Genomic DNA, 22000 nt, shown 5'->3' with positions numbered 1-22000 from the left:
GTATAGTCAGCTGTCTCCACCCACAAGTATAGTTAGCTGTCTCCAACCCCAAGTATAGTCAGCTGTCTCCACTCCTAAATATAGTCAGCTGTCTCCACCCCCAAGTATAGTCAGCTGTCTCCACCCACAAGTATAGTCAGCTGTCTCCACCCACAAGTATAGTCAGCTGTCTCCACCCACAAGTAGTCAGCTGTCTCCACCCACAAGTATAGTCAGCTGTCTCCACCCACAAGTATAGTCAGCTGTCTCCACCCACAAGTATAGTCAGCTGTCTCCAACCCCAAGTATAATCAGCTGTCTCCACTCACATGTATAGTCAGCTGTCTCCACCCATAAGTATAGTCAGCTGTCTCCACCCACAAGTATAGTTAGCTGTCTCCAACCCCAAGTATAGTCAGCTGTCTCCACCCCTAAATATAGTCAGCTGTCTCCAACCCCAAGTATAGTCAGTTGTCTCCACCCCTAAATATAGTCAGCTGTCTCCAACCCCAAGTATAGTCAGTTGTCTCCACTCCTAAATATAGTCAGCTGTCTCCACCCCATTACAGAGCACATTGCAGTGACAGATAACACACCTTTGTTATTTATGTCACTCACAGATTTGGAGAAAAACAACTAGTAATCCTTATGCAAATGAGGCAGTTACAGCACTGAAGCAGGACCTGCAGCCCCCGGAGCGCTGCTCTTGCTGCTCAAGTTAGATCGTTGATGCCATGGTAGTTGAAGGATGAACAGGATGGTGCAGACAGGAGATCTGAGATTCAAGAACAATTCTCTAGGGAGCTGAAGAACAGCCTCCAGTGCACCGTCTCATTTGCATAAGACTTCAATCTCGTTTTTCTACAAATCTACAAAAGTGGCATACATAACAAAGTTATGATTTCTAGTGCTATAATGTATTCTGTAACACGGTCACATATTCTAATATGCTTTGGTTAGAGATATAATCCCTTTGAGGCCCAAACCAGTCTAGTTCTTAAGGACTTCATTTTGCTAATTGATTACCAATTTTTTGTGTACTTGTATCCATTGTATCCATTCTTGGGCAGGAAGAGCGGGACATTCACTTTTATAAAAACAGTGGGTGGCATCACGAGGTTCAGTCCATGTTTGGATCTCCTGAATACTCTATAAATTCTACAAAGATCTCCATTGAAACAATAGACAACATGAAATGTTTAATTACTATTTATAATATTTTTTTTATCTTTACATTTGTAGACTTTTTTTTTTGTTTTTGAAGAACCGTCCTATCATCCTCCACCATGAAGGACGTCACAACTGCATATCCGACCTCTGACATGGAGCTCCTAGGAACTACTCCTGGCAATATCACCGAATACAATGATACTGGAAATTATAAACTTGCCTTTCTGAATTACTTCACTTTGGTGGTCTACTCTTTCATTTTCCTACTGGGGACTATAGGGAATGGTCTGGTCATCTGCTTCACAATCTTCAGGATGAAGAAGACAGTCAATGTTATTTGGTTCCTTAATTTATCCATCGCTGACTTCGCCTTCACGTTATTTCTCCTCTTCAGCATAATCTACCTGGCGAATGGATTCATCTGGATCTTCGGGACCTTCATGTGTAAAATGAACACTATGATGACATTCATCAATATGTCTGCAAGTGTCTTCTTTCTCACCGTCATCAGTATAGACCGTTGTATCTCCGTCATCTTCCCTGTTTGGTGTCGAAACCACCGAACGCCAAGACTGGCCTCATTCATTGTCTTGGCTATTTGGATCCTGTCCATTATATGTGGCCTACCATACTTTCTATTTAGGGACACCCACGAGGATTTTTACAGCATCCGTTGCTTTAAAAACCTTAGAGGGTCAGAAGATACTGGCTGGTCCCGACACAATGCGTTAGTTATAATGAGGTTTATAGTGGGATTTCTTATTCCTTTCCCCATCGTTGTCACATGTTATTCTGTGATCGCCCTTCGAATCCATCGAAATCTCTTGACCACCTCTCCCAAGCCCTTCAAAGTCATAATCACTGTGATAATTTGTTTCTTTGTTTGTTGGTTTCCTTATCACTTATTGTCTATCCTTGAATTGCATACGGTAGATCGTGCTAATGTATTTCTTATTGGGATTCCGCTCACGAGCATCCTGGCATACTTGAACAGTTGTGTTAACCCTTTCCTCTATGTTTTTTTTGGACGGGACTTTAAAGATAATTTCTGGAGGTCCATCCAGTCCGTATTCGAGAAGGCTTTCAATGAGGACCCTTGAGTGCATGTAGATCTCAAGATCTATAAAAGGTGGTGGACTCCTAGGTGACTGATAGAGTCACCTTCATTTCATATCTGAACTTTGCACTTTACTATAAAAACGCTATATATGTAATAACTGGATGGAGAAGAGTTGGAGAAAATTTGGAAATAAAATGTGTGCCGCTTCAACCACTTCCAGGCAAATGTCCTTCCGGTATGTCTGGGGCAAGGACTGCTTTGTATGAAATGCAAAACGCAATGCAAATCTTCTCACATCCTCCTTCAATGGAAAAAAAAAAAGTTGTAATTTTCAGAATACAGTGATAGAAAAAGAAATATCTGTTTACAAAAATTGTGTAAATGACCTACAAAATAAATTCCTATATAGTTGTGCCCACTCTTTGGCAGTGACTGACAACCTGACAGTGACTGTCTAGGGTTGAGCTATAGGGATTGGAAAAGATCGGATCCCGATTGGCGATTGAGCAAATTTCACAATTGCAATCGGCTGGAAAATGATCGGAAATCAGATTTTAAAATCTCAAGATCGGCTCAACCCTAAAAGTGACTTTTCCCATAGAGAAGCATTGACTAGGTTTAAGCGATCGGAAAAGATCGGATTCCAATCGGCGATCGAGCAAATTTCACTATCGGGATCGGCTGGGAAAATGATCGGAAATCGGATTTTAAAATCGATCCTGAAAATCTCAAGATCGGCTCAACCCTATTACTGTCGTAAAGACCAGCGGGTGACATCAGAAACTCTCTATTGAACCAATGGACAAATTGCAATTTTTAAAGATTTTTTTTATAATATATATATTTTTTTCATTTTATATTTCTTATACAGTTTTGAACTGTTCTACCTTCTACTACTTATATTATGAAGGACATCACAACAGCACAGCCGACCTCGGGTATTGGGCTCCTGGATAGCATTTCTAGTAATACCACAAAATACTATTAGAACTTTTCATCTCTGAATTATTTCTCTTTGACAATCTATTGTTACGATTCTGTGTGTATATATAAAAATAATAATGAACACAACCAGAACCGCTAAACTGCAGAACACTGCAGCGAGGTCCACAAGCCCAGATGGGCAGCCGTATGTCTGAATATGAACCACCAGTTCAACTGCACTGGCAGTGATGTTGTGCGGCACAAATGTGAACAGGCTGCAACAGACTCTCTCCAGTTAACTTCACTGGGAGAGCGTGCCTGTGTATAGCAGTTGAGTGAAGTCAAATGAAGCCTTGTAAGAAGCACCTGCTAATTACAGGAGGAGAACCAGGCCCTAGCACGTGCTTCACTCTGCTGCAAAAACAAGATTGCCAGGGGTTAACTTCACTCCTGGTCAGTCACAAAACAAACTCCTAAACCTGCAAGGAGATACAAGGCAGTTAGACAAAGAATAGGGTTACTGATTCCAAATGGCAGAGCCAAGGAATTCTAATTTGGTCCCTACTCAGCTCCTGCAATTGACTGGAACCTGTCTCTAACCTCCTGTCTCTAAGTATTACTAGGCAAAATGTGAGCACCGGGCAGGCGTCGGCTCACAATATTTAAAGGCTAGTCCCCACCCAACAGGGGCGGTGGCATGACATCACCGATCATGCTCAGTATGGCCAAAATGTGACTTAGCCTCTGAATGGACCCAAAATGTCTGAGCATGCTCAGTAGGGAGAGAATGGCACTTAGCCTCTGAGCAGCTCCAAAATGTCTGCGCATGCTCAGTGGGCCGAAAGCTGGACTTAGACTCCAGACACCTCACTGCACAACACCGAGGGCGAAGTTTGGATTGGCCCGCAGGTGGTGCTATGCGCTGGACGGGAAGCCTGTGGAACCCAATCCTAACATCTATTCTTTGATATTTATAGTGGGGATTATGGGGATCTGGTTCACAATCTTCAGGATGAGGAAGACAGTCAGTGTTATTTGGTTCTTCACATTATTTCTCTTATTTAGTATGATCCACTTGGCTGATGATTTTAACTGGATCTTTATGTACAAGTTGAATGGTATAGTGAAATTTATAAATTTGCTGCAATTGTCTTTTTTTCTAACCATCATCATTATAGACCGTTTTATCTTTGTCGTCTTCCCTGTTTTGTGACAATACCATCAAATCCTAACACTAATGATTTTCATTGCCATAGCTGTTTGGATCCTGGCTTTTCCATGTGGCCTACCATAATTTATATTTAGAGAAAAATTAGGATTTCAATGTGCTATAACAATTATAGACTTGAGGGATCAGAAGATACCGACATGTCCTGATACAAGGTTTAGTTATAATGTGATTCCTCAGAGTGATAAGGCCAGAGTTATGTTGATGATTAATTGACCTATAATCCTGGGTCACTAGCATCATCCTAATTAATTAGGATGAGTGCCAGCAGTAAGGAAATGACACCAGACACAATGTTGGTATTAGTTCCTCTCTCAACCAAGAAGAAAATACTTACGCACTTTTATTAAAAGAACATGAGGTTAAATAGTAGCAGAGAAAGGAAGAGAGATAATAACAATGTAAGTTTTCATATTCATTCCTGATTGGTAAGCTTAAGCAGTTCCATATATAGCCAGCTACTCCCGGTCCTGCGTGGTAACCTTGGGGAGATGTCTTCTGGCAGCAAGCCAAGCATTTGTTTTTCTTGCACCTATCCTGGATACAGGCGCCATCTTATCATATCACATTATACCAGTTTCAAGCATAAGCAACTATATCTACCAGTCAGCTTTTAAAGATAAGAATGTTTTTCATACATTACATGTTTATAAACTTCACAATAGCATTTCTTATTCCTTTCCCTATCATTGTCACGTTATTCTGTCATCTCCCTATGATTACATTATAATTTTACGACAAAGTCATAGCCATTGTGATCATTTTCTTCTTTGTTGGTTTCCTTATAACTTTTTTTCTATCCTCACATTGTATGTAGTAGATCATCAAAATGTCCTTCATGTTGGGATTCCGCGCACTAGCATTGTGGCATACAGGAACAGTTATGTTAATCCTTTCCTCTATGTTTTTATTGGTTGGGGCTTTAAGGATAATCTCTGGAGATCCTTCCAGTCCATATTTGAGAAGGTTTTCAATGGGGACCCTTGAGTCATGTAGATCTCAAGAACTATAAAAGGTGCTGGACTTGTAGGTTACATCTGAACGTCATATGTTACTGTAAAAGTTACTACACATGTGATGATTGGACTGAATGACTTGGAAAGATGATGGATTGCAGATATTGTTAGTGGTTTGTTATTTAAGGGATTGGAAATGTGTTGTTTGGCCTTATTATATGGAGGACTCTATATCACTAAAGAGTTATAACTGGAGGTATATAACCCATTAACTACTTCCAGCCCCATGTTATATCCATTTTTCAAGGGCTGGTAAGAGTTCATGTGGAATTCTATACTATAAATGAACAATGACAATGCCAGCTTAGGAATGGCTTACACCCTGTAGCCGTGGTTATCAGTATAATAACACTGATTTTCCCCCATGTAACCTTTGGCAAGTATAAATGTAATTGGCTGCTTGACTGCATAAAAGCAACTTCAATGGACTTTATTAATACTGCCTTCGTCATGGCCATGGTCTGATTGACAGCGTCCAGTTTTAGCATCTAAATAGGAGAACTCTAATCCCCATTATTAACCCAGTACCCACTGCAATCAGGAGTACTAGGAAGAACCAGGTAGTGTCCGGTATCTGATCATCTAGTGATGGTTAGGGTCTGTTGTAGCTGCAGGTTGCTGCTATTAGGCTTCAAAAACGCAAACATTGTGGGCTTTCATACTCTAGTAATGCCAGTCTGCTGCTTTATTCAATCTGGCTGGTTATCAAAAATGGAAAGACCTCAAAATAATTTTGGTCAATTATTTATCTAAAAGAAAAGTCGACAATGGCTGTCTGTCAAAGGTAGGGCATATAATGAAGGGAAATGGGGGAAAGAAGGGGAAGGGGGAGACACCCACTCACGGTATCCTTCAGAATATGAAAAACATTATTATTTATTTATTATGCTTACTTGTATAGTGCCATCATATTCTGCAGCGCTTTACAGACATTGACAGTCACTGTCCCATATAGGGCTCACAATCTACAGTTCCTATCAGTATGTCTTTGGTGTGTGGGAGGAAATCGGAGTACCCGGAGGACACCCACGCAAACACAGGGAGAACATACAAACTCCTTGCATATGTTGTCCTTGGCAGGATTTGAACCAAGGACCCCAGCACTGCAAGGTTGCAGTGCTAACCACTGAGCCACCGTGCTGCCCGTACTCGTTATCCTATAAGGCCTGGTCCTCTCTCTGGTTTTGCGGGAGTGGACAGTATAGTTAAGAAGGCGATCGTGGGTTCCGCCCGTGGCAAAGTAACATCACCGTGCTTGCCAAGTATGACCATTGCACGGATAATGGACTACTCCTCGGCTTGTAGGCAGAATGAAGATGGCCAAAGAAAACCCAGCATTCGGTTACTCCATAAAATGTAACTTTTAATATGTGAAGTCAACATTTACATTTTTAAAAAACACACAAGATCCTATGAACCTCCATATGATGCCAATAAAGCCTGACGCGTTTCGGAGAATAATTACAGTCTCCTTAATCATAGCCTAAATATACAGTCATACAAATCAGGATCAATACAAGGTACATGCATTATTGAGATGTTCAGAAGAAAGGTGAAAACGGAGCGGTGTCAGATAAGAGTTACTAGTCTAATATCACAGGGATAGTTACGTTATACGATAACTGGCACAGACAAGAGAACACAACAGATTAAAATAGAGAACCGAAGGCCGAGACGACTGACTGACCGATCAGCTGGACATTTAGCGAGCAGGTTACAATGATACAAGCATATATATCAGCTAATGATAGATCCTATTAAATCCTTCCTTCAAGCTACATCTTTATTGCCTTTATGTTCAAGACCCTCTCGGTTTCTGGAAAGATAATCGGGATGTTCACTTAACGCTCTTTCAAGCCTGGCGGGGATAGATCTGAAGAAACCAGTTCTAAAATCTTGGCCCATAAAAACATAAATGATGGGATTGACACAACTGTTAAGACGAGCCAGGGTGAGAACAATAGTATTTACTATGTGGAATTGACAGTAGTCTCCCTGATTCATGGGTGATAGTGGCCAAAAATAATATGGAGACCAGCAGATGAAGAAACACACTATAACAGCAGTGATGATCCTGTAGGGTCTCTGAGATCTCTGGGGTCTCTTACTTCTTCTAAGTTTAATCAAAATGGTAACATAAGTGGTCAAGATGATGAGAAAAGGGATCACAAACATTATAACTAATCTGATTGGCCAAGTGATCTTTTGTAAGTTATGTTTATACGTCTCATCATTGTCATTCCTAGAGGTTATGCACCATCCACATGAGTAACACACCAAAGCAGTCAAGAGCAAACTCAGCCCCCAGATGCCTCCTGCAGTGATCCTCACTAGTCTACGTGTCCTATGAACTTTAGTCCAAAAAGGCCACACGACCGATACACAGCGGTCAATACTCATGGCTGTCAGGAGAAGAACACTGGCGTTCATGTTTAGAACAAACAGGACCATGATCAACATACAAAAAGGATTTACATTTGGTATGTATGAGACAACGTGAAGTTCCTCTGCAAAGCGCACAAGAATAGAAGCACAACATAGAAGGTCCGCTACGGCCAGGTGGAGGAACCACACGGCACTAATTGTCTTCTTCATCCTGAATCCGGCAATCCAGATGACTAATCCATTACCGATAATCCCAAGAACAAAAGTGATTCCGTATAAACAAAATGATATCTTCTGTAAAATGTCTTCAGTGTTCTGCCAGCTACTTGCTTCATAAAGTTTTTGAGATGACCTTAGAAGACAAAATAGGGCAGAAGATTAATAAGGAGTTTATTGCTTCAGAAATACTTCATACAGCGAGGTGTACATGGAAATCAAATGGTGGCCACACTATAATCCAAGGAAACCCAGAAGAGAGGTCTCAGGGCTCATTGACTGCATTGCATTATTCAGGCGCAATCAGTAAGACTATGATCATGTTATTCCTTTGAAGTTAAGCAGAAAGAAAAGGTTGTACATGTCCAAGAAAAAAAGGTTATTTATCCAACCTGAGCAGGATCTCATCTTTGTGGTCACTTTTCCTGTATAACATATATACTGTAGATTGGTCCTTTCTAACATTATGTTTTGTCTTAAAGAAAGTCTGTCACCAGTATATCACCCCAGCCCTGCAGATAGATAGGTTAGTGTCACCAGAACCAGCATATCACCCCAGCCCTGCAGATAGATAGGTTAGTGTCACCAGAACCAGCATATCACCCCAGCCCTGCAGATAGATAGGTTACTGTCACCAGACCCAGCATATCACCCCAGCCCTGCAGATAGATAGGTTACTGTCACCAGACCCAGCATATCACCCCAGCCCTGCAGATAGATAGGTTAGTGTCACCAGAACCAGCATATCACCCCAGCCCTGCAGATAGATAGGTTAGTGTCACCAGAACCAGCATATCACCCCAGCCCTGCAGATAGATAGGTTAGTGTCACCAGAACCAGCATATCACCCCAGCCCTGCAGATAGATAGGTTAGTGTCACCAGAACCAGCATATCACCCCAGCCCTGCAGATAGATAGGTTAGTGTCACCAGAACCAGCATATCACCCCAGTCCTGCAGATAGATAGGTTACTGTCACCAGAACCAATATTTCACCCCAGCCCTGGAGATAGATAGGTTACTGTCACCAGAACCAGCATATCACCCCAGCCCTGCAGATAGATAGGTTACTGTCACCAGAACCAGCATATCACCCCAGCCCTGCAGATAGATAGGTTAGTGTCACCAGAACCAGCATATCACCCCAGTCCTGCAGATAGATAGGTTACTGTCACCAGAACCAGCGTATCACCCCAGTCCTGCAGATAGATAGGTTACTGTCACCAGAACCAATATTTCACCCCAGCCCTGGAGATAGGTTACTGTCACCAGAACCAGCATATCACCCCAGCCCTGCAAATAGATAGTCTAGGTAAGGGTCTGTTCACATCTGTGTTTTTGGTTTATAGATAGGGTTGAGCAATCGGGATCGGAAAAGATCATATCCCAATTGGTGATCGAGTAAATTTCACAATCATGATCGAGTTCCGATCACGCCTACAAAAGATCGGGAACGGAATTCCGATCCCGATCGCTCAACCTTACCTGCAGAGAATCACTGCTGCTCCCCGGAGTTCCCAGTCATTGTTCTCTGTCTTCTCCTCTGTCATTCACATGGCAGCAGAGCGCCGTACGTGCCCCCGCCTCTATAGGCTAGCGTTACAGATGCTAGGAGAAGGCAGGGCTTGTTTATAGCTTAGAAAAGTATGGGCAGGTAGTGGGAGGGGAGATGTGAGTGATGCACTCATGTCTCCCCGTCCTGTACCCGCCCACACTCTCCTAAGCCACAACAAGCCCCACCTACTCCCAGCATCAGTAACACTAGCCTAGGGAGGCGGGGCGTGTACGGCGCTCTGCTGCCATGTGAATTACAGACGAGAAGACAGAGAACAATGGCTGGGAACTCCAGGGAGCAGCAGTGGTTCTCTGCAGGTAACTGGACAGCAGGGGGGACTAAGTAGCCAGCAAATTTTTTAATCACTACACATTGTGGAGTCCAAAAATTGAAGCCTTCAATTTTTGGACTCCATGCTGTGTAGTGAATAGGATCGTTTTTATTGTTTTTATTGTTTAATCGTTTAAATCCAATTTTCGATCATTAAAAAATTCCATTGACTTGCATTAGGATCGGAATTGGGGACGGGATCGGGTTTGGATGGAAAATGATCGGAAATCGGATTTTAAAAACGATACTGAAATCCCAAGATCGGCTCAACCCTATTTATAGACAGAGGACACAATGCAATGTCTAATATGTTACACAATGTACACCATCTTATAGTTTTCTTCAGTGTGGGATAAATAGTGCTGCACGCTTTGCTACATTTGCTTTTTTCATGACATTTGTTATCTAATCTAACTCTCACTTGAATGAATATAACATACTGGTTGTTGTAATCCAGAGTTGTATTTGGTGAGGTCAGGTTATATCCAGCAGGATCCATTCTGACTTTATACCTAAAAGAGAAAAAAAGAAAAATAATAATTTGGAGGAGGAGTCCTGGAAGTGATGATATCGCCCCTACAGATATAGCCCAGATCTCACTATCATCCAGTCTGTCTGGGATGACATGAAGAGACAGACGGATTGGACAAGCCTACATCCTCAGAAGATCAATGCTTGGTTCTCCAAGAAGGAGGCGGGAACAACCCTGCCAGGCACGTCCCTGAACTGCAGAGAGCTAGAAATTGGATAGGCGGGTTCCTAGGAGCCATGGCAGTGTTATCCACTATATTTTAAGGTCATTTAAGCTGTGGTTCACACCATACCAAACAAATCTTGAGACCGAAGAACCAGAACCTGAAATGAAGCTCCTGAATGATGCTCAAAACCATGACCCCGTGGGCTAAGAAAGCTATGTCATGGGTAAAGTTCCTACTCATAACTGCTGCTCAATGTGTTGACAGTGGTGCTCACATCTTTCCACATAGACATATCAAAGAAGAGACCACATGGTAATAAGAAGCAACGACAGCTTTCCTAGAGAAAATGGAGGCAAGAAATCTTCCCTCAAGACTGATCAAAGGAAGGTGCGGGATAAAGTTGCAGACCACATGGATGACACATGAGAACATATTGCTGTTTCCTGGACACACATTCCCTCATAGATGCCTGATGCTAAAATGGAAGAGGAGAAGAAGCAGGTGGCCTGGCTGGCTAGGATCATTACTATCAACGCTACCAGATGTCATCTCAATATCATCCCGACCTTGTTGCCTGCTTGCCTGCCCACAACAGAATTCTCATGGACAATATCATTATATTCCCCATCACTTTGTTCAGTCTCATCCTAGCCATGGGATTCTTGCACTGTGACTAGTGTTGAGTGAATAGTATTTGTTGAGTACCTCGCTGGTACGTCAAAGATTCAATGCGTTTAACCCCTTGGTGTTTGGCCAATTACACGCATTCCTATGCCGGCGAGGTATTCAACAAATACTATTTGCTCAACACTAACTGTGACCTCTCCACCAGTCCATCATGATCTACTGAGACATTGGTAAGTGATGATAGCAAAGCCAGCTTAGATCACAGACCATATGACCCAAGATAATCAAGATAAACATCTAAAGGCCTCTCACATCAACTAATGTTCATGTTCATGAGTGTCATGTTCGTGTCTGAGTCCAGACCCAGATTCCGGACTGCAGATTGCACCGCTAAGGAAACAGGGGAAGGAGACTATCCCTGACACCACGGTGGCTAGCTAGGCCCTGCCTACAGGTGGTGGTCAGCTGCCCCCAAGCTAGCCTTGGCCCCGACAACTCCTGGCTCTCTAGCACAAAGACCTAGCCGACAGATAGGGCAAGAGCTGCAAGAGAGCTAGGGACTGGGGATACTAAGGTGGTCACCCCTACAGAAATCAAGGTGCAGCTGCAGACAAACAAACAGGACGGGATGTGCTGGACAACGGACACGCAGCACAACACAATACACAACAAGAGAATGAGGAGAGGGACAGTGGAGAGGTGAGGAAAGGGTTAACACAGGACCGGGACAAAATAAACTGGAACCCACCTCAAACAACCAGATAGTGCCAAACAAACAAACGTGAAGGACAGGGGAGAGTAGAAGTGTGGCGGGAAAAACCAAACTCACACACAAACAACACTCAAACTCCTTCCTAGACAGTTGCAGCACAAGCAAAACACTCCTCCTCCCAGGGCCACAAATTTTAGGTTGGGACCACAAAAACCAGCAACTAGTGGAGCTGCCCTTATCCTTATAAAGGCCCCAGAATCCTCCCATAGGTTGATGGCAAATAATTAACACCTGAGGTTCGATTCCTGGAACCTCAAGTATGCTCAGAGGACTATAATAATAATAATAATACATTTTATTTATATAGAGCCAACATATTCCGCAGCACTGTACAATTTATAGGGTTCAGATACAGACAGACATACATAACAAAGAACGTCATTTCACACAATGGGACTGAGGGCCCTGCTCAAAAGAGCTTACAATCTATGAGGTAGAGGGGGTGACACAAGAGGTAGCAGGGGCGGCATTGCTTATACAGTGTTCAGACAATTTTGTGCATTAGGAATTGTGATCGGCCTGTCTGAAAAGATGCGTCTTTAGTTTGCATTTGAAACTGTAGAAGTTGGGAGTTAATCTTATTGTCCGGGGTAGAGCATTCCAGAGAAGTGGTGCAGCTCGGGAGAAGTCTTGTATACGAGCGTGGGAGGTTCTGATAATAGAGGATGTAAGTGTTAGGTCATTGAGTGAGCGGAGAACACGGGTTGGGCGGTAGACAGAGATGAGGGAAGAAATGTAGGGAGGTGCGGCATTATGGAGAACCTTGTGGATGAGAGTAATAACTTTATATTTTATTCTATAATGAATAGGCAGCCAATGTAGTGACTGGCACAGACCGGAGGCCTCGCTGTAGCGTCTAGCCTGATAGATGAGCCTGGCCGCTGCATTCAGAATAGATTGTAGAGGGGAGAGTTTAGTGAGGGGAAGACGGATTAGTAAGGAGTTACAGTAGTCAAGGCGAGAATGAATCAGAGAGACAGTAAGTGTCTTTAGTGTATCTCTGGTAAGGAAAGGGCGTATTCTGGAGATGTTTTTGAGGTGGAGGTGACATGAACGTGCGAGTGATTCAATATGAGGGGTGAAGGAAAGGTCTGCGTCAAATATGACCCCGAGGCAGCGGGCATGCTGCCTAGGAGTTATAGTAAGGCCTGAGACTGCAATGGATATATCAGGGACAGATCTGTTAGATGGTGGAAACAGTAGTAGTTCAGTCTTACAGAGATTTAGTTTCAGATAGAGCGAGGACATGATATTAGAGACAGCAGAGAGACAGTCACTGGTGTTCTGTATGAGTGCAGGGGTGATGTCACGGGAAGATGTGTATAATTGGGTGTCATCAGCATAAAGATGGTACCTGAAGCCAAATCTGGTGATGGTTTGTCCAATGGGGGCTGTGTAGAGAGAAAAGAGCAGGGGGCCGAGGACCGAGCCCTGAGGAACCCCAACAGCAAGGGAAAGAGGGGAGGAAACAGAGCCCGCGAATGATACACTGAAAGTGCGGTCTGAGAGATAAGAGGAGAACAAGGAGAGTGCAGTGTCATTGAGGCCGACTGAGCGGAGCATAGTGAGGAGAAGTTGATGGTCAACAGTGTCAAAAGCTGCAGAGAGGTCCAGAAGAATAAGAAGAGAGAAGTCACCATTGGATTTAGCCTTTAGTAGATCATTAGAGACTTTTGTGAGAGCTGTTTCAGTAGAGTGCAGAGCGCAGAAACCAGATTGTAAGGGGTCAAGCAGAGAGTTAGCAGAGAGATAACGAATTAACCGAGAATAAACCAGGCATTCCAAAAGTTTAGAGATGAAGGGGAGGTTAGAGACGGGTCGATAGTTAGCAACACAGGATGGGTCCAGGGAGGGTTTTTTCAGTAGCGGGGTTATAACAGCATGCTTGAAGGAGGGTGGGAAGATTCCAGAAGAGAGAGAGAGGTTAAATATTTTAGTAAGGTGAGTAGTGACAGCAGGGGACAGAGATTGGAGAAGGTGTGAGGGGAAAGGGTCACTACTGCAGGTTGTGGGGCGAGATGAAGAAAGTAACTGGGAGACTTCCTCTTCTGTAACAGGTTCAAAAGATGAGAATGGACAGTCTGAAGTGCGGCTGGTGAGGGGATCAGTACTATCGTAGGTGTGGGAGTCAATGCCACCTGGGCCTTGGGCAGTAATTTCCTGACGGATCTTATCAATTTTATCATGGAAATACATGGCCAGGTCATCAGCACTAAGGTCTGTGAATGGCGTCTGTTCCTTGGGTGTGAGTAAGGAGTGAAAGGTTTCAAAAAGCCTTTTAGGGTTGCTGGAGAGAGAAGAGATGAGGGCGGTGAAATAGTCTTGTTTGGCGAGGTAAAGGGCAGAGCTATATGTTTTAAGCATAAACTTTAAGTGGAGGAAATCTGCAGGTGAGCGTGATTTTCGCCAGAGACGTTCGGCACACCTAGAGCAGCACTGAAGAAATCGTGTCTGTGGCGTGTGCCAGGGCTGCTGCCTCCTATGTGGGACTTTACGAGTGGAGGGGGGAGCAACCTCATCCAATGCATTTTTGAGGGTTTCATTATAGTGACTGGTGGCCAGATTGGGACAGGAGATTGAAGAGATAGGGGACAGGGAGGACTGTAGAGTATCTGAGAGGTGCTGGGTGTCAATAGCACGCAAGTTCCTATATGTGTGATGGGTAGGGGCGTCTTGTGAAGGGGAGAGAGCACTGATGGTGAGAGATAGGTTGTGGTCAGAGAGCGGCAGAGAAGAGTTAGAAAATTTAGAGACTGTGAGGAGTCGATGGAAGACTAGATCAATCGTGTTACCATCTATATGTGTGGCGGAAGAAGAACATTGTGAGAGACCAAGAGAAGTGGTTAATAAGAGAAACTGTGAGGCAGCCGAGGAGTGAGGGGGGGCAATAGGGATGTTAAAGTCACCCATGATGAGGGTAGGAATGTCACTGGATAAAAAGTGGGGAAGCCAAGAAGCAAAGTTGTCCAAAAATTGGTAGGGTGAGCCAGGTGGGCGGTAGATCATGGCTACACGTAAGGAGAGTGGGCGGAAACGTCTGATAGCATGGACTTCAAATGAGGAGAATGTGAGTGAGGGGACCCGGGGAATGGACTGAAAAATGCACTGCGGTGACAGAAGTAATCCTACCCCACCACCCTGCCTATTATCAGGCCTAGAGGTATGTGAGAATTGTAGGCCACCATGAGACAGAGCAGCAGGGAAGGCCGTATCTGACTGCTGGATCCAAGTCTCAGTAAGGGCGAGCAGGCCGAGGGATTTACTAAGGAATAAGTCATTAATGTATTCTAGTTTGTTACACACTGAGCGGGCGTTCCAGAGAGAGCAGTTAAAAGAGACAGGGGAGAGATGAGGGGAAGGAACACGGTAAATATTGATGAGGTTTGTAGGCCTTCTATGTGTGCAGGGAGAAGAGTTAGTGAAGGAAGGAGGGCCGGGGTTAGGAGAGATGTCCCCAGCAGCGAGGAGGAGCAGAATGGACAGAGACAGAAGGGGGTTCAGTGATTTATGTGGGCGCTTATGTTTAGTTTCACTGCTAAAAGAAGTAAAGGGGTGATTAAAGAGAGTGAAAAGTGTCTGAGAGCTGTACATGGGAGAAGGAAGAAGAGAGGTACTGATATGGATGGTGTGTACTGGTGGTAGAGATGGAGGAGAGATCTGCAGGAAGCCAATGGCTAAGATAGTAAGAGACAATGCAGCTACAGGATACCATGTGGTAAAACTTGTTGTTTTAGGTTGAAATTTACCTGGTGTTCTGCCATGGTTAGCCTGTTTCGTGCCCTGTTTAAGTGCACTTTGGTTAATCTGCACTTCGGTTAAGATGCAATTTGGTTAAGATGCATGCTGCAGATGAGATGCCCCCGCATATGAGATGCACCCCATAAGCTATATCTACTTATATAGGAAAGCACAGCTTCAGACTAGCACTAATTTAAGTCGTTAACTAATTAATCTACAAACTGTGACACATGAGGAGACTGGCAGTGTGGATCCAAGTAAACACTTGGCCAGAAACACCAATAAAATCAGTGAAGAACAAAAGACTGACACTAGTGCAGATAAGAAGACATGGAAGTGCAAAAAATATACAGCCTGGATGAAATGCTAGGATATAGTTCAGTAATCAGGCAGAGGTGAAATACAGGATTATATACCATTGAATATTACAGCAGATGATCGAAGGGAGAATTCAGACAGCAAAGCAGAGGTGGGTTCAATAGCAGATTATACAGTCCTATGAAAAAGTTTGGGCACCCCTATTAATCTTAATCATTTTTAGTTCTAAATATTTTGGTATTTGCAACAGCCATTTCAGTTTGATATATCTAATAACTGATGGACACAGTAATATCTCAGGATTGAAATGAGGTTTATTGTACTAACAGAAAATGTGCAATATGCATTAAACCAAAATTTGACCGGTGCAAAAGTATGGGCACCTCAACAGAAAAGTGACATTAATATTTAGTAGATCCTCCTTTTGCAAAGATAACAGCCTCTAGTCGCTTCCTGTAGCTTTTAATCAGTTCCTGGATCCTGGATAAAGGTATTTTGGACAAACAATTCAAGTTCAGTTAAGTTAGATGGTCGCCGAGCATGGACAGCCCGCTTCAAATCATCCCACAGATGTTCAATGATATTCAGGTCTGGGGACTGGGATGGCCATTCCAGAACATTGTACTTGTTCCTCTGCATGAATGCCTGAGGATTTGGAGCGGTGTTTTGGATCATTGTCTTGCTGAAATATCCATCCCCGGCGTAACTTCAACTTCGTCACTGATTCTTGAACATTATTCTCAAGAATCTGCTGATACTGAGTGGAATCCATGCGACCCTCAACTTTAACAAGATTCCCGATGCCGGCATTGGCCACACAGCCCCAAAGCATGATGGAACCTCCACCAAATTTTACAGTGGGTAGCATGTGTTTTTCTTGGAATGCTGTTTCTTTTTGGACGCCATGCATAACGCCTTTTTTTTATAACCAAACAACTCAATTTTTGTTTCCAAAATGAAGCTGCCTTGTCCAAATGTGCTTTTTCATACCTCAGGCAACTCTATTTGTGGCGTACGTGCAGAAACAGCTTCTTTCTCATCACTCTCCCATACAGCTTCTATTTGTGCAAAGTGCGCTGTATAGTTGACCGATGCACAGTGACACCATCTGCAGCAAGATGATGCTGCAGCTCTTTGGAGGTGGTCTGTGGATTGTCCTTGACTGTTCTCACCATTCTTCTTCTCTGCCTTTCTGATATTTTTCTTGGCCTGCCACTTCTGGCCTTAACAAGAACTGTCCCTGTGGTCTTCCATTTCCTTACTATGTTCCTCACAGTGGAAACTGACAGGTTAAATCTCTGAGACAACGTTTTGTATCCTTCCCCTGAACAACTATGTTGAACAATCTTTGTTTTCAGATCATTTGAGAGCGGGCTGTCCATGTTCGGCGACCATCTAACTTAACTGAACTTGAATTGTTTTGTAGAAAGAAATGGTCCAAAATTCCTTCATCCAGGATCCAGGAACTGATTAAAAGCTACAGGAAGCGACTAGAGGCTTTTATCTTTGCAAAAGGAGGATCTACTAAATATTAATGTCACTTTTCTGTTGAGGTGCCCATATTTTTGCACCGGTCAAATTTTGGTTTAATGCATATTGCGCATTTTCTGTTAGTACAATAAACCTCATTTCAATCCTGAAATATTACTGTGTCCATCAGTTATTAGATATATCAAACTGAAATGGCTGCTGCAAACACCAAAATATTTAGAACTAAAAATGATTAAGATTAATAGGGGTGCCCAAACTTTTTCATAGGACTGTATACCTGTATGAAGAGAGGAAGAATGAAGGTCATAGTCATGCCATGTATAAGTGCACTTTGGTTAATCTGCACTTCGGTTAAGATGCAATTTGGTTAAGATACATGCTGCAGATGAGATGCCCCCGCATCTGACTCCAAATACCAAAACCGATGGTCCAGTGGCAAAGAAACTCCTAGCAGAACACAGGAGCCCAGACCAAATCCCCAACCAACACACACACCAAAATACAAATAAGGTCATGACAATGAGTCACTGAGCAATCATGGTGTGCATGGCAGAGAAAGCCATTGCTAAAGGTCACCTGGACAAGGCAGAAGACTATTGGAACAATGTTTTGTGGACAGAAGAACAACATAGCTTTTTGCTTTGAATGAGAAACTTTTTATAGAGGAAGGAAAACTCTGAATTCCAGGATAAAAACCTAAAAACATATGTGACACATAGCAGTGATAGTATCATGGTTTGAATGTTTTTGGTGCATCTGGACCAGACTTCCCATCATTGATGGAACAATGAATTCTGAGTTATACCTTCAAATTGTCAGGACATCTGTCTGAGAACGTGGGATGTGCAACAACACAATGACACTAAGTGCACGAGACAGTCTCCTAAAGAGTGTTTAAAGGAGAAGAAAGTTAAAGTTTTGGAATAAGTTAAAGTCCTGATCTTAATTCAATCGAAATGTGTTGGAAGGACCTAAAATGAGAAGTTCATGGAAGGAACCACCAATGTAACAGAACTGAAGCTGTTTTGTAAGGAGGGATGGGCTAAGATTCCTCCAAACCGATGTGCAAGATGAGTTATCACCACACAAAAGCCACACGGGCTCATTCATTACATTTGCTTCTCTTTATCTACTTATGTGAAATCTGATGCAGTTTTAGCTCAAATTAATAGAAAAATATAAAAAATTCTGAAGTGTTCACAAACTTTCATAGACTGTTGTGTGATTAGAGTTAAAAAAGGTTTGTTTGTTTTTTCATATATTTGCAAGTTTCACAACATGGGCGACCACAATTGTACGAGCCCTTTGTGTTCAAGCAAATCTGTCTGACACTTTGTCCCCTGTAGTGGTCGCCTCCTAGATACAAATTTACATTCTGTTCCTAAAATGTGAGCGCACAGTTCGTGTGTATATAACACAGGTGAATGTTCCTTTGTGATTGTCCCCACATTGTGATAGTCCCGTCTGTACTAAATATTACTGAGGTCACATCTTTCCTTTCGTTATCTGCCCTTGTATATCTCTTATACTTCAATAGGTCAGACCTCGTTGTACCCCCTGACTTTTCTCTATCCTTACACAGGACAGTTCCCCTATAACCCCGATCCCTGGTTACATTGGCGATTACTGAGATCTTCACATTCCACAAACATGTTTGGAAAGCCAAATCCTCGAGTCCTAGAAGTGATGATATGGCACTCACAGATATAGCCCTGATCTCACCATCCTCCAGTCAGTCTGGGATGGCAGGAAGAGACAGAAGGATTGGAGCAAGCAACATCCACAGAAGATCTGTGCTTAGCTCTTCCAGATGGCGGCCGGAACAACCTCCCTGCCAGATCTACCCCTGAAAAGAAGATCTGGGCGAGGGCTAATGGTTGGCAATCCAACAATCAGATAATTCAGATAATTATAGCCTATGGATCTATCTATCTATCTATCTATCTATCTATCTATCTATCTATCTATCTATCTATCTATCTCCTATCTTATCTATCTATCTATCTATCTATCTATCTATCTATCTCCTATCTATCTATCTATCTATCTATCTATCTATCTATCTCCTATCTATCTATCTATCTATCTATCTATCTATCTATCTATCTAACTATCTAGCTATGTATCTATCTCCTATGTATCTATCTATCTATCTATCTATCTATCTATCTATCTATCTCCTATCTATCTATCTATCTATCTATCTATCTATCTATCTATCTCCTATCTATCTATCTATCTATCTATCTATCTCCTATCTATCTATCTATCTATCTATCTATCTATCTATCTCCTATCTATCTATCTATCTATCTATCTATCTCCTATCTATCTATCTATCTATCTATCTATCTATCTATCTCCTATCTATCTATCTATCTATCTATCTATCTATCTATCTATCTATCATCTATCTATCTATCTATCTATCTATCTCCTATCTATCTATCTATCTATCTATCCAAAGCCTCCTCTGTCACATAAGAAGACACCGGTATTATACATGACACATGGTATGGGAAACTTGTACAGATTTCATACTGTTGCCTATTAGTTTTCCTTTACATTTCTGATATAATCTAAAGAACCCCGTTACTTCAGTCCATATCTGCTACCTCCTAGTATAATACTCACCGACTCTCCGGCTTTTGTCTGTTCTTTAGTTCAGTAGAGCCAAAGCTTCTTTATTCTCACCAACTTCCCTATTCTGTGTTATGAGAATGGAGTTACCATACACTGTAGTCTATGACAAATAGGTGGAAGCTGGCGAGATACAATGGTACATGAAAGTAAGTGACCACTTCAGAATCTTCTGTTTTTGCATTTGACGTAAAACTAGATGAGACACAAGTCCTAAAATTAGATAAAGAGAAACAGATCGAACATATGACTACCGACCTGTAGCACTGACATCCCACCTGATGAAGGTCCTAGAGAGACTGGTCCTGACACACCTACGCCCCCTAGTGAGCTCCACTCTGGACCCCCTCCAGTTTGCCTACCGGCCGGGCATTGGGGTAGATGACGCCATCATCCACCTTCTTCACAAAGCTCTCTCTCACCTGGAGAAACCCGGGAACATTGTGAGAATAATGTTCTTTGATTTCTCCAGTGCGTTCAACACCATTCAGCCAGAGCTACTGAGGGAGAAGCTGAACCTTGGTGGAGGGACCATCACCTGTCCAACTGGATCCTAAACTACCTGACAACCCGCCCTCAGTATGTGAGAGCCCGGGACTGTGTGTCTGACACTGTGATCTGTAGTACGGGGGCACCACAAGGTACAGTTCTTGCCCCATTTCTCTTCACACTGTACACTGCTGACTTTAGGCACAACTCCTCCAGCTGTTACTTACAGAAGTACTCCGATGACTCTGCTATAGTCGGCCTTATCACTGATGGCGACGATAGGGAATACAGAGACTTAAATCGGGATTTTGTTGAATGGTGCCAGCAGAACCAGCTCAGGATTAATGCTGGGAAGACCAAGGAGATGGTGGTGGACTTTAGTGAACGGAGAGGTGCTCCGACCCCGGTGGAGATCCAGGGGACATGCATTGAGATAGTCAGGACCTATAAGTATCTGGGTGTGCTCCTCAATAATAAATTAGACTGGGCTGATCACCTGGAGGCGCTGCACAGAAAGGGCCACAGCAGACTCTACCTGCTCAGGAGGCTGAGGGCCTTCGGAGTCCAGGGGACACTTCTTAGGGCCTTCTTCAACTCTTAGGTTGCCTCAGCCATCTTTTTCGGTGTGGCCTGCTGGGGGAGCAGTATATCAACCAGGGACAGAAATAGACTTGACAGGCTGATGAGGAGGGCCAGCTCTGTACTGGGGAACCCCCTGGACCCAGTACAGGTGGTGGATGACAGAAGGATAATGTCTGTGGTGACATCCATGCGGGAGAACAAATCCCACCCCATGTATGGGACCCTGATGGGACTTGGCAGCACTGTAAGTGACCGTCTGCTTCACCCCAAGTGTGAGAAGGAGCTATCGCAAGTCCTTCTTTCCAACCGTGACCAGGCTGTATAATCTACATCAGACCAAGCGAAGATCACTCCGCACAGAGAACTAATGATTATGAATGTCCTCCTTCTTTCTTCTCTGTTCCTAAGCTGCTATGGACTCCTAGTATATCTTTCTCAGCATATGTGTGTCTACTACTTCTGCAATATTTACTGTGTATTATCCTGTATCTGTATTACTATGCAGCTGAAACATACTGAAATTTCCCCACTGTGGGACTATTAAAGGATTATCTTATCTTATATGAGGGTTTCCTCCCATGAACTGCTTGTTTCAGCTCTGTTATATTGGTGGGTTTCTTCTATGAACTTCTCGCTTCAGCTCTGTTATATTGTTATATTGGTGGGTTTCTTCTATGAACTTGGCCCAGGTGCAGTAAAACAGGCACATTCCACCATGTTTTACCAAAGGTATGAGGTTTTTATGCAGAGTTTTCCTTTCGCCAAACATAGTGCTTTGCATTT

General features: G+C 43.1%; 2 protein-coding genes across 2 annotated transcripts; one reads left to right on the top strand and one right to left on the bottom strand.

The window, feature by feature from the left end:
* The first annotated feature begins 1265 nt into the window (after positions 1-1265).
* Positions 1266-2249, top strand: LOC142209892 (chemerin-like receptor 1). The gene has a single exon (XM_075278928.1). The coding sequence runs from the start codon at positions 1266-1268 to the stop codon at positions 2247-2249; it is 984 nt and encodes a 327-aa protein (XP_075135029.1).
* Positions 2250-7147: 4898 nt separating this feature from the next.
* LOC142209211 (fMet-Leu-Phe receptor-like) lies at positions 7148-10361 on the bottom strand. The gene is made up of 2 exons (XM_075278139.1): positions 10303-10361; positions 7148-8114 (listed from the first exon to the last, which is right to left on the bottom strand). Exons 1-2 carry the CDS (start codon positions 10359-10361, stop codon positions 7148-7150), a joined length of 1026 nt encoding a protein of 341 aa, XP_075134240.1.
* Between the last annotated feature and the right edge of the window lie 11639 nt (positions 10362-22000).

The sequence above is a fragment of the Leptodactylus fuscus genome, chromosome 6 (assembly GCF_031893055.1).
Source record: "Leptodactylus fuscus isolate aLepFus1 chromosome 6, aLepFus1.hap2, whole genome shotgun sequence".
NCBI classification, from domain to species: domain Eukaryota; kingdom Metazoa; phylum Chordata; class Amphibia; order Anura; family Leptodactylidae; genus Leptodactylus; species Leptodactylus fuscus.
The sequence above is the reverse complement of the archived record's forward strand: the minus strand, read 5'-3'. Positions and strand labels throughout refer to the sequence as shown.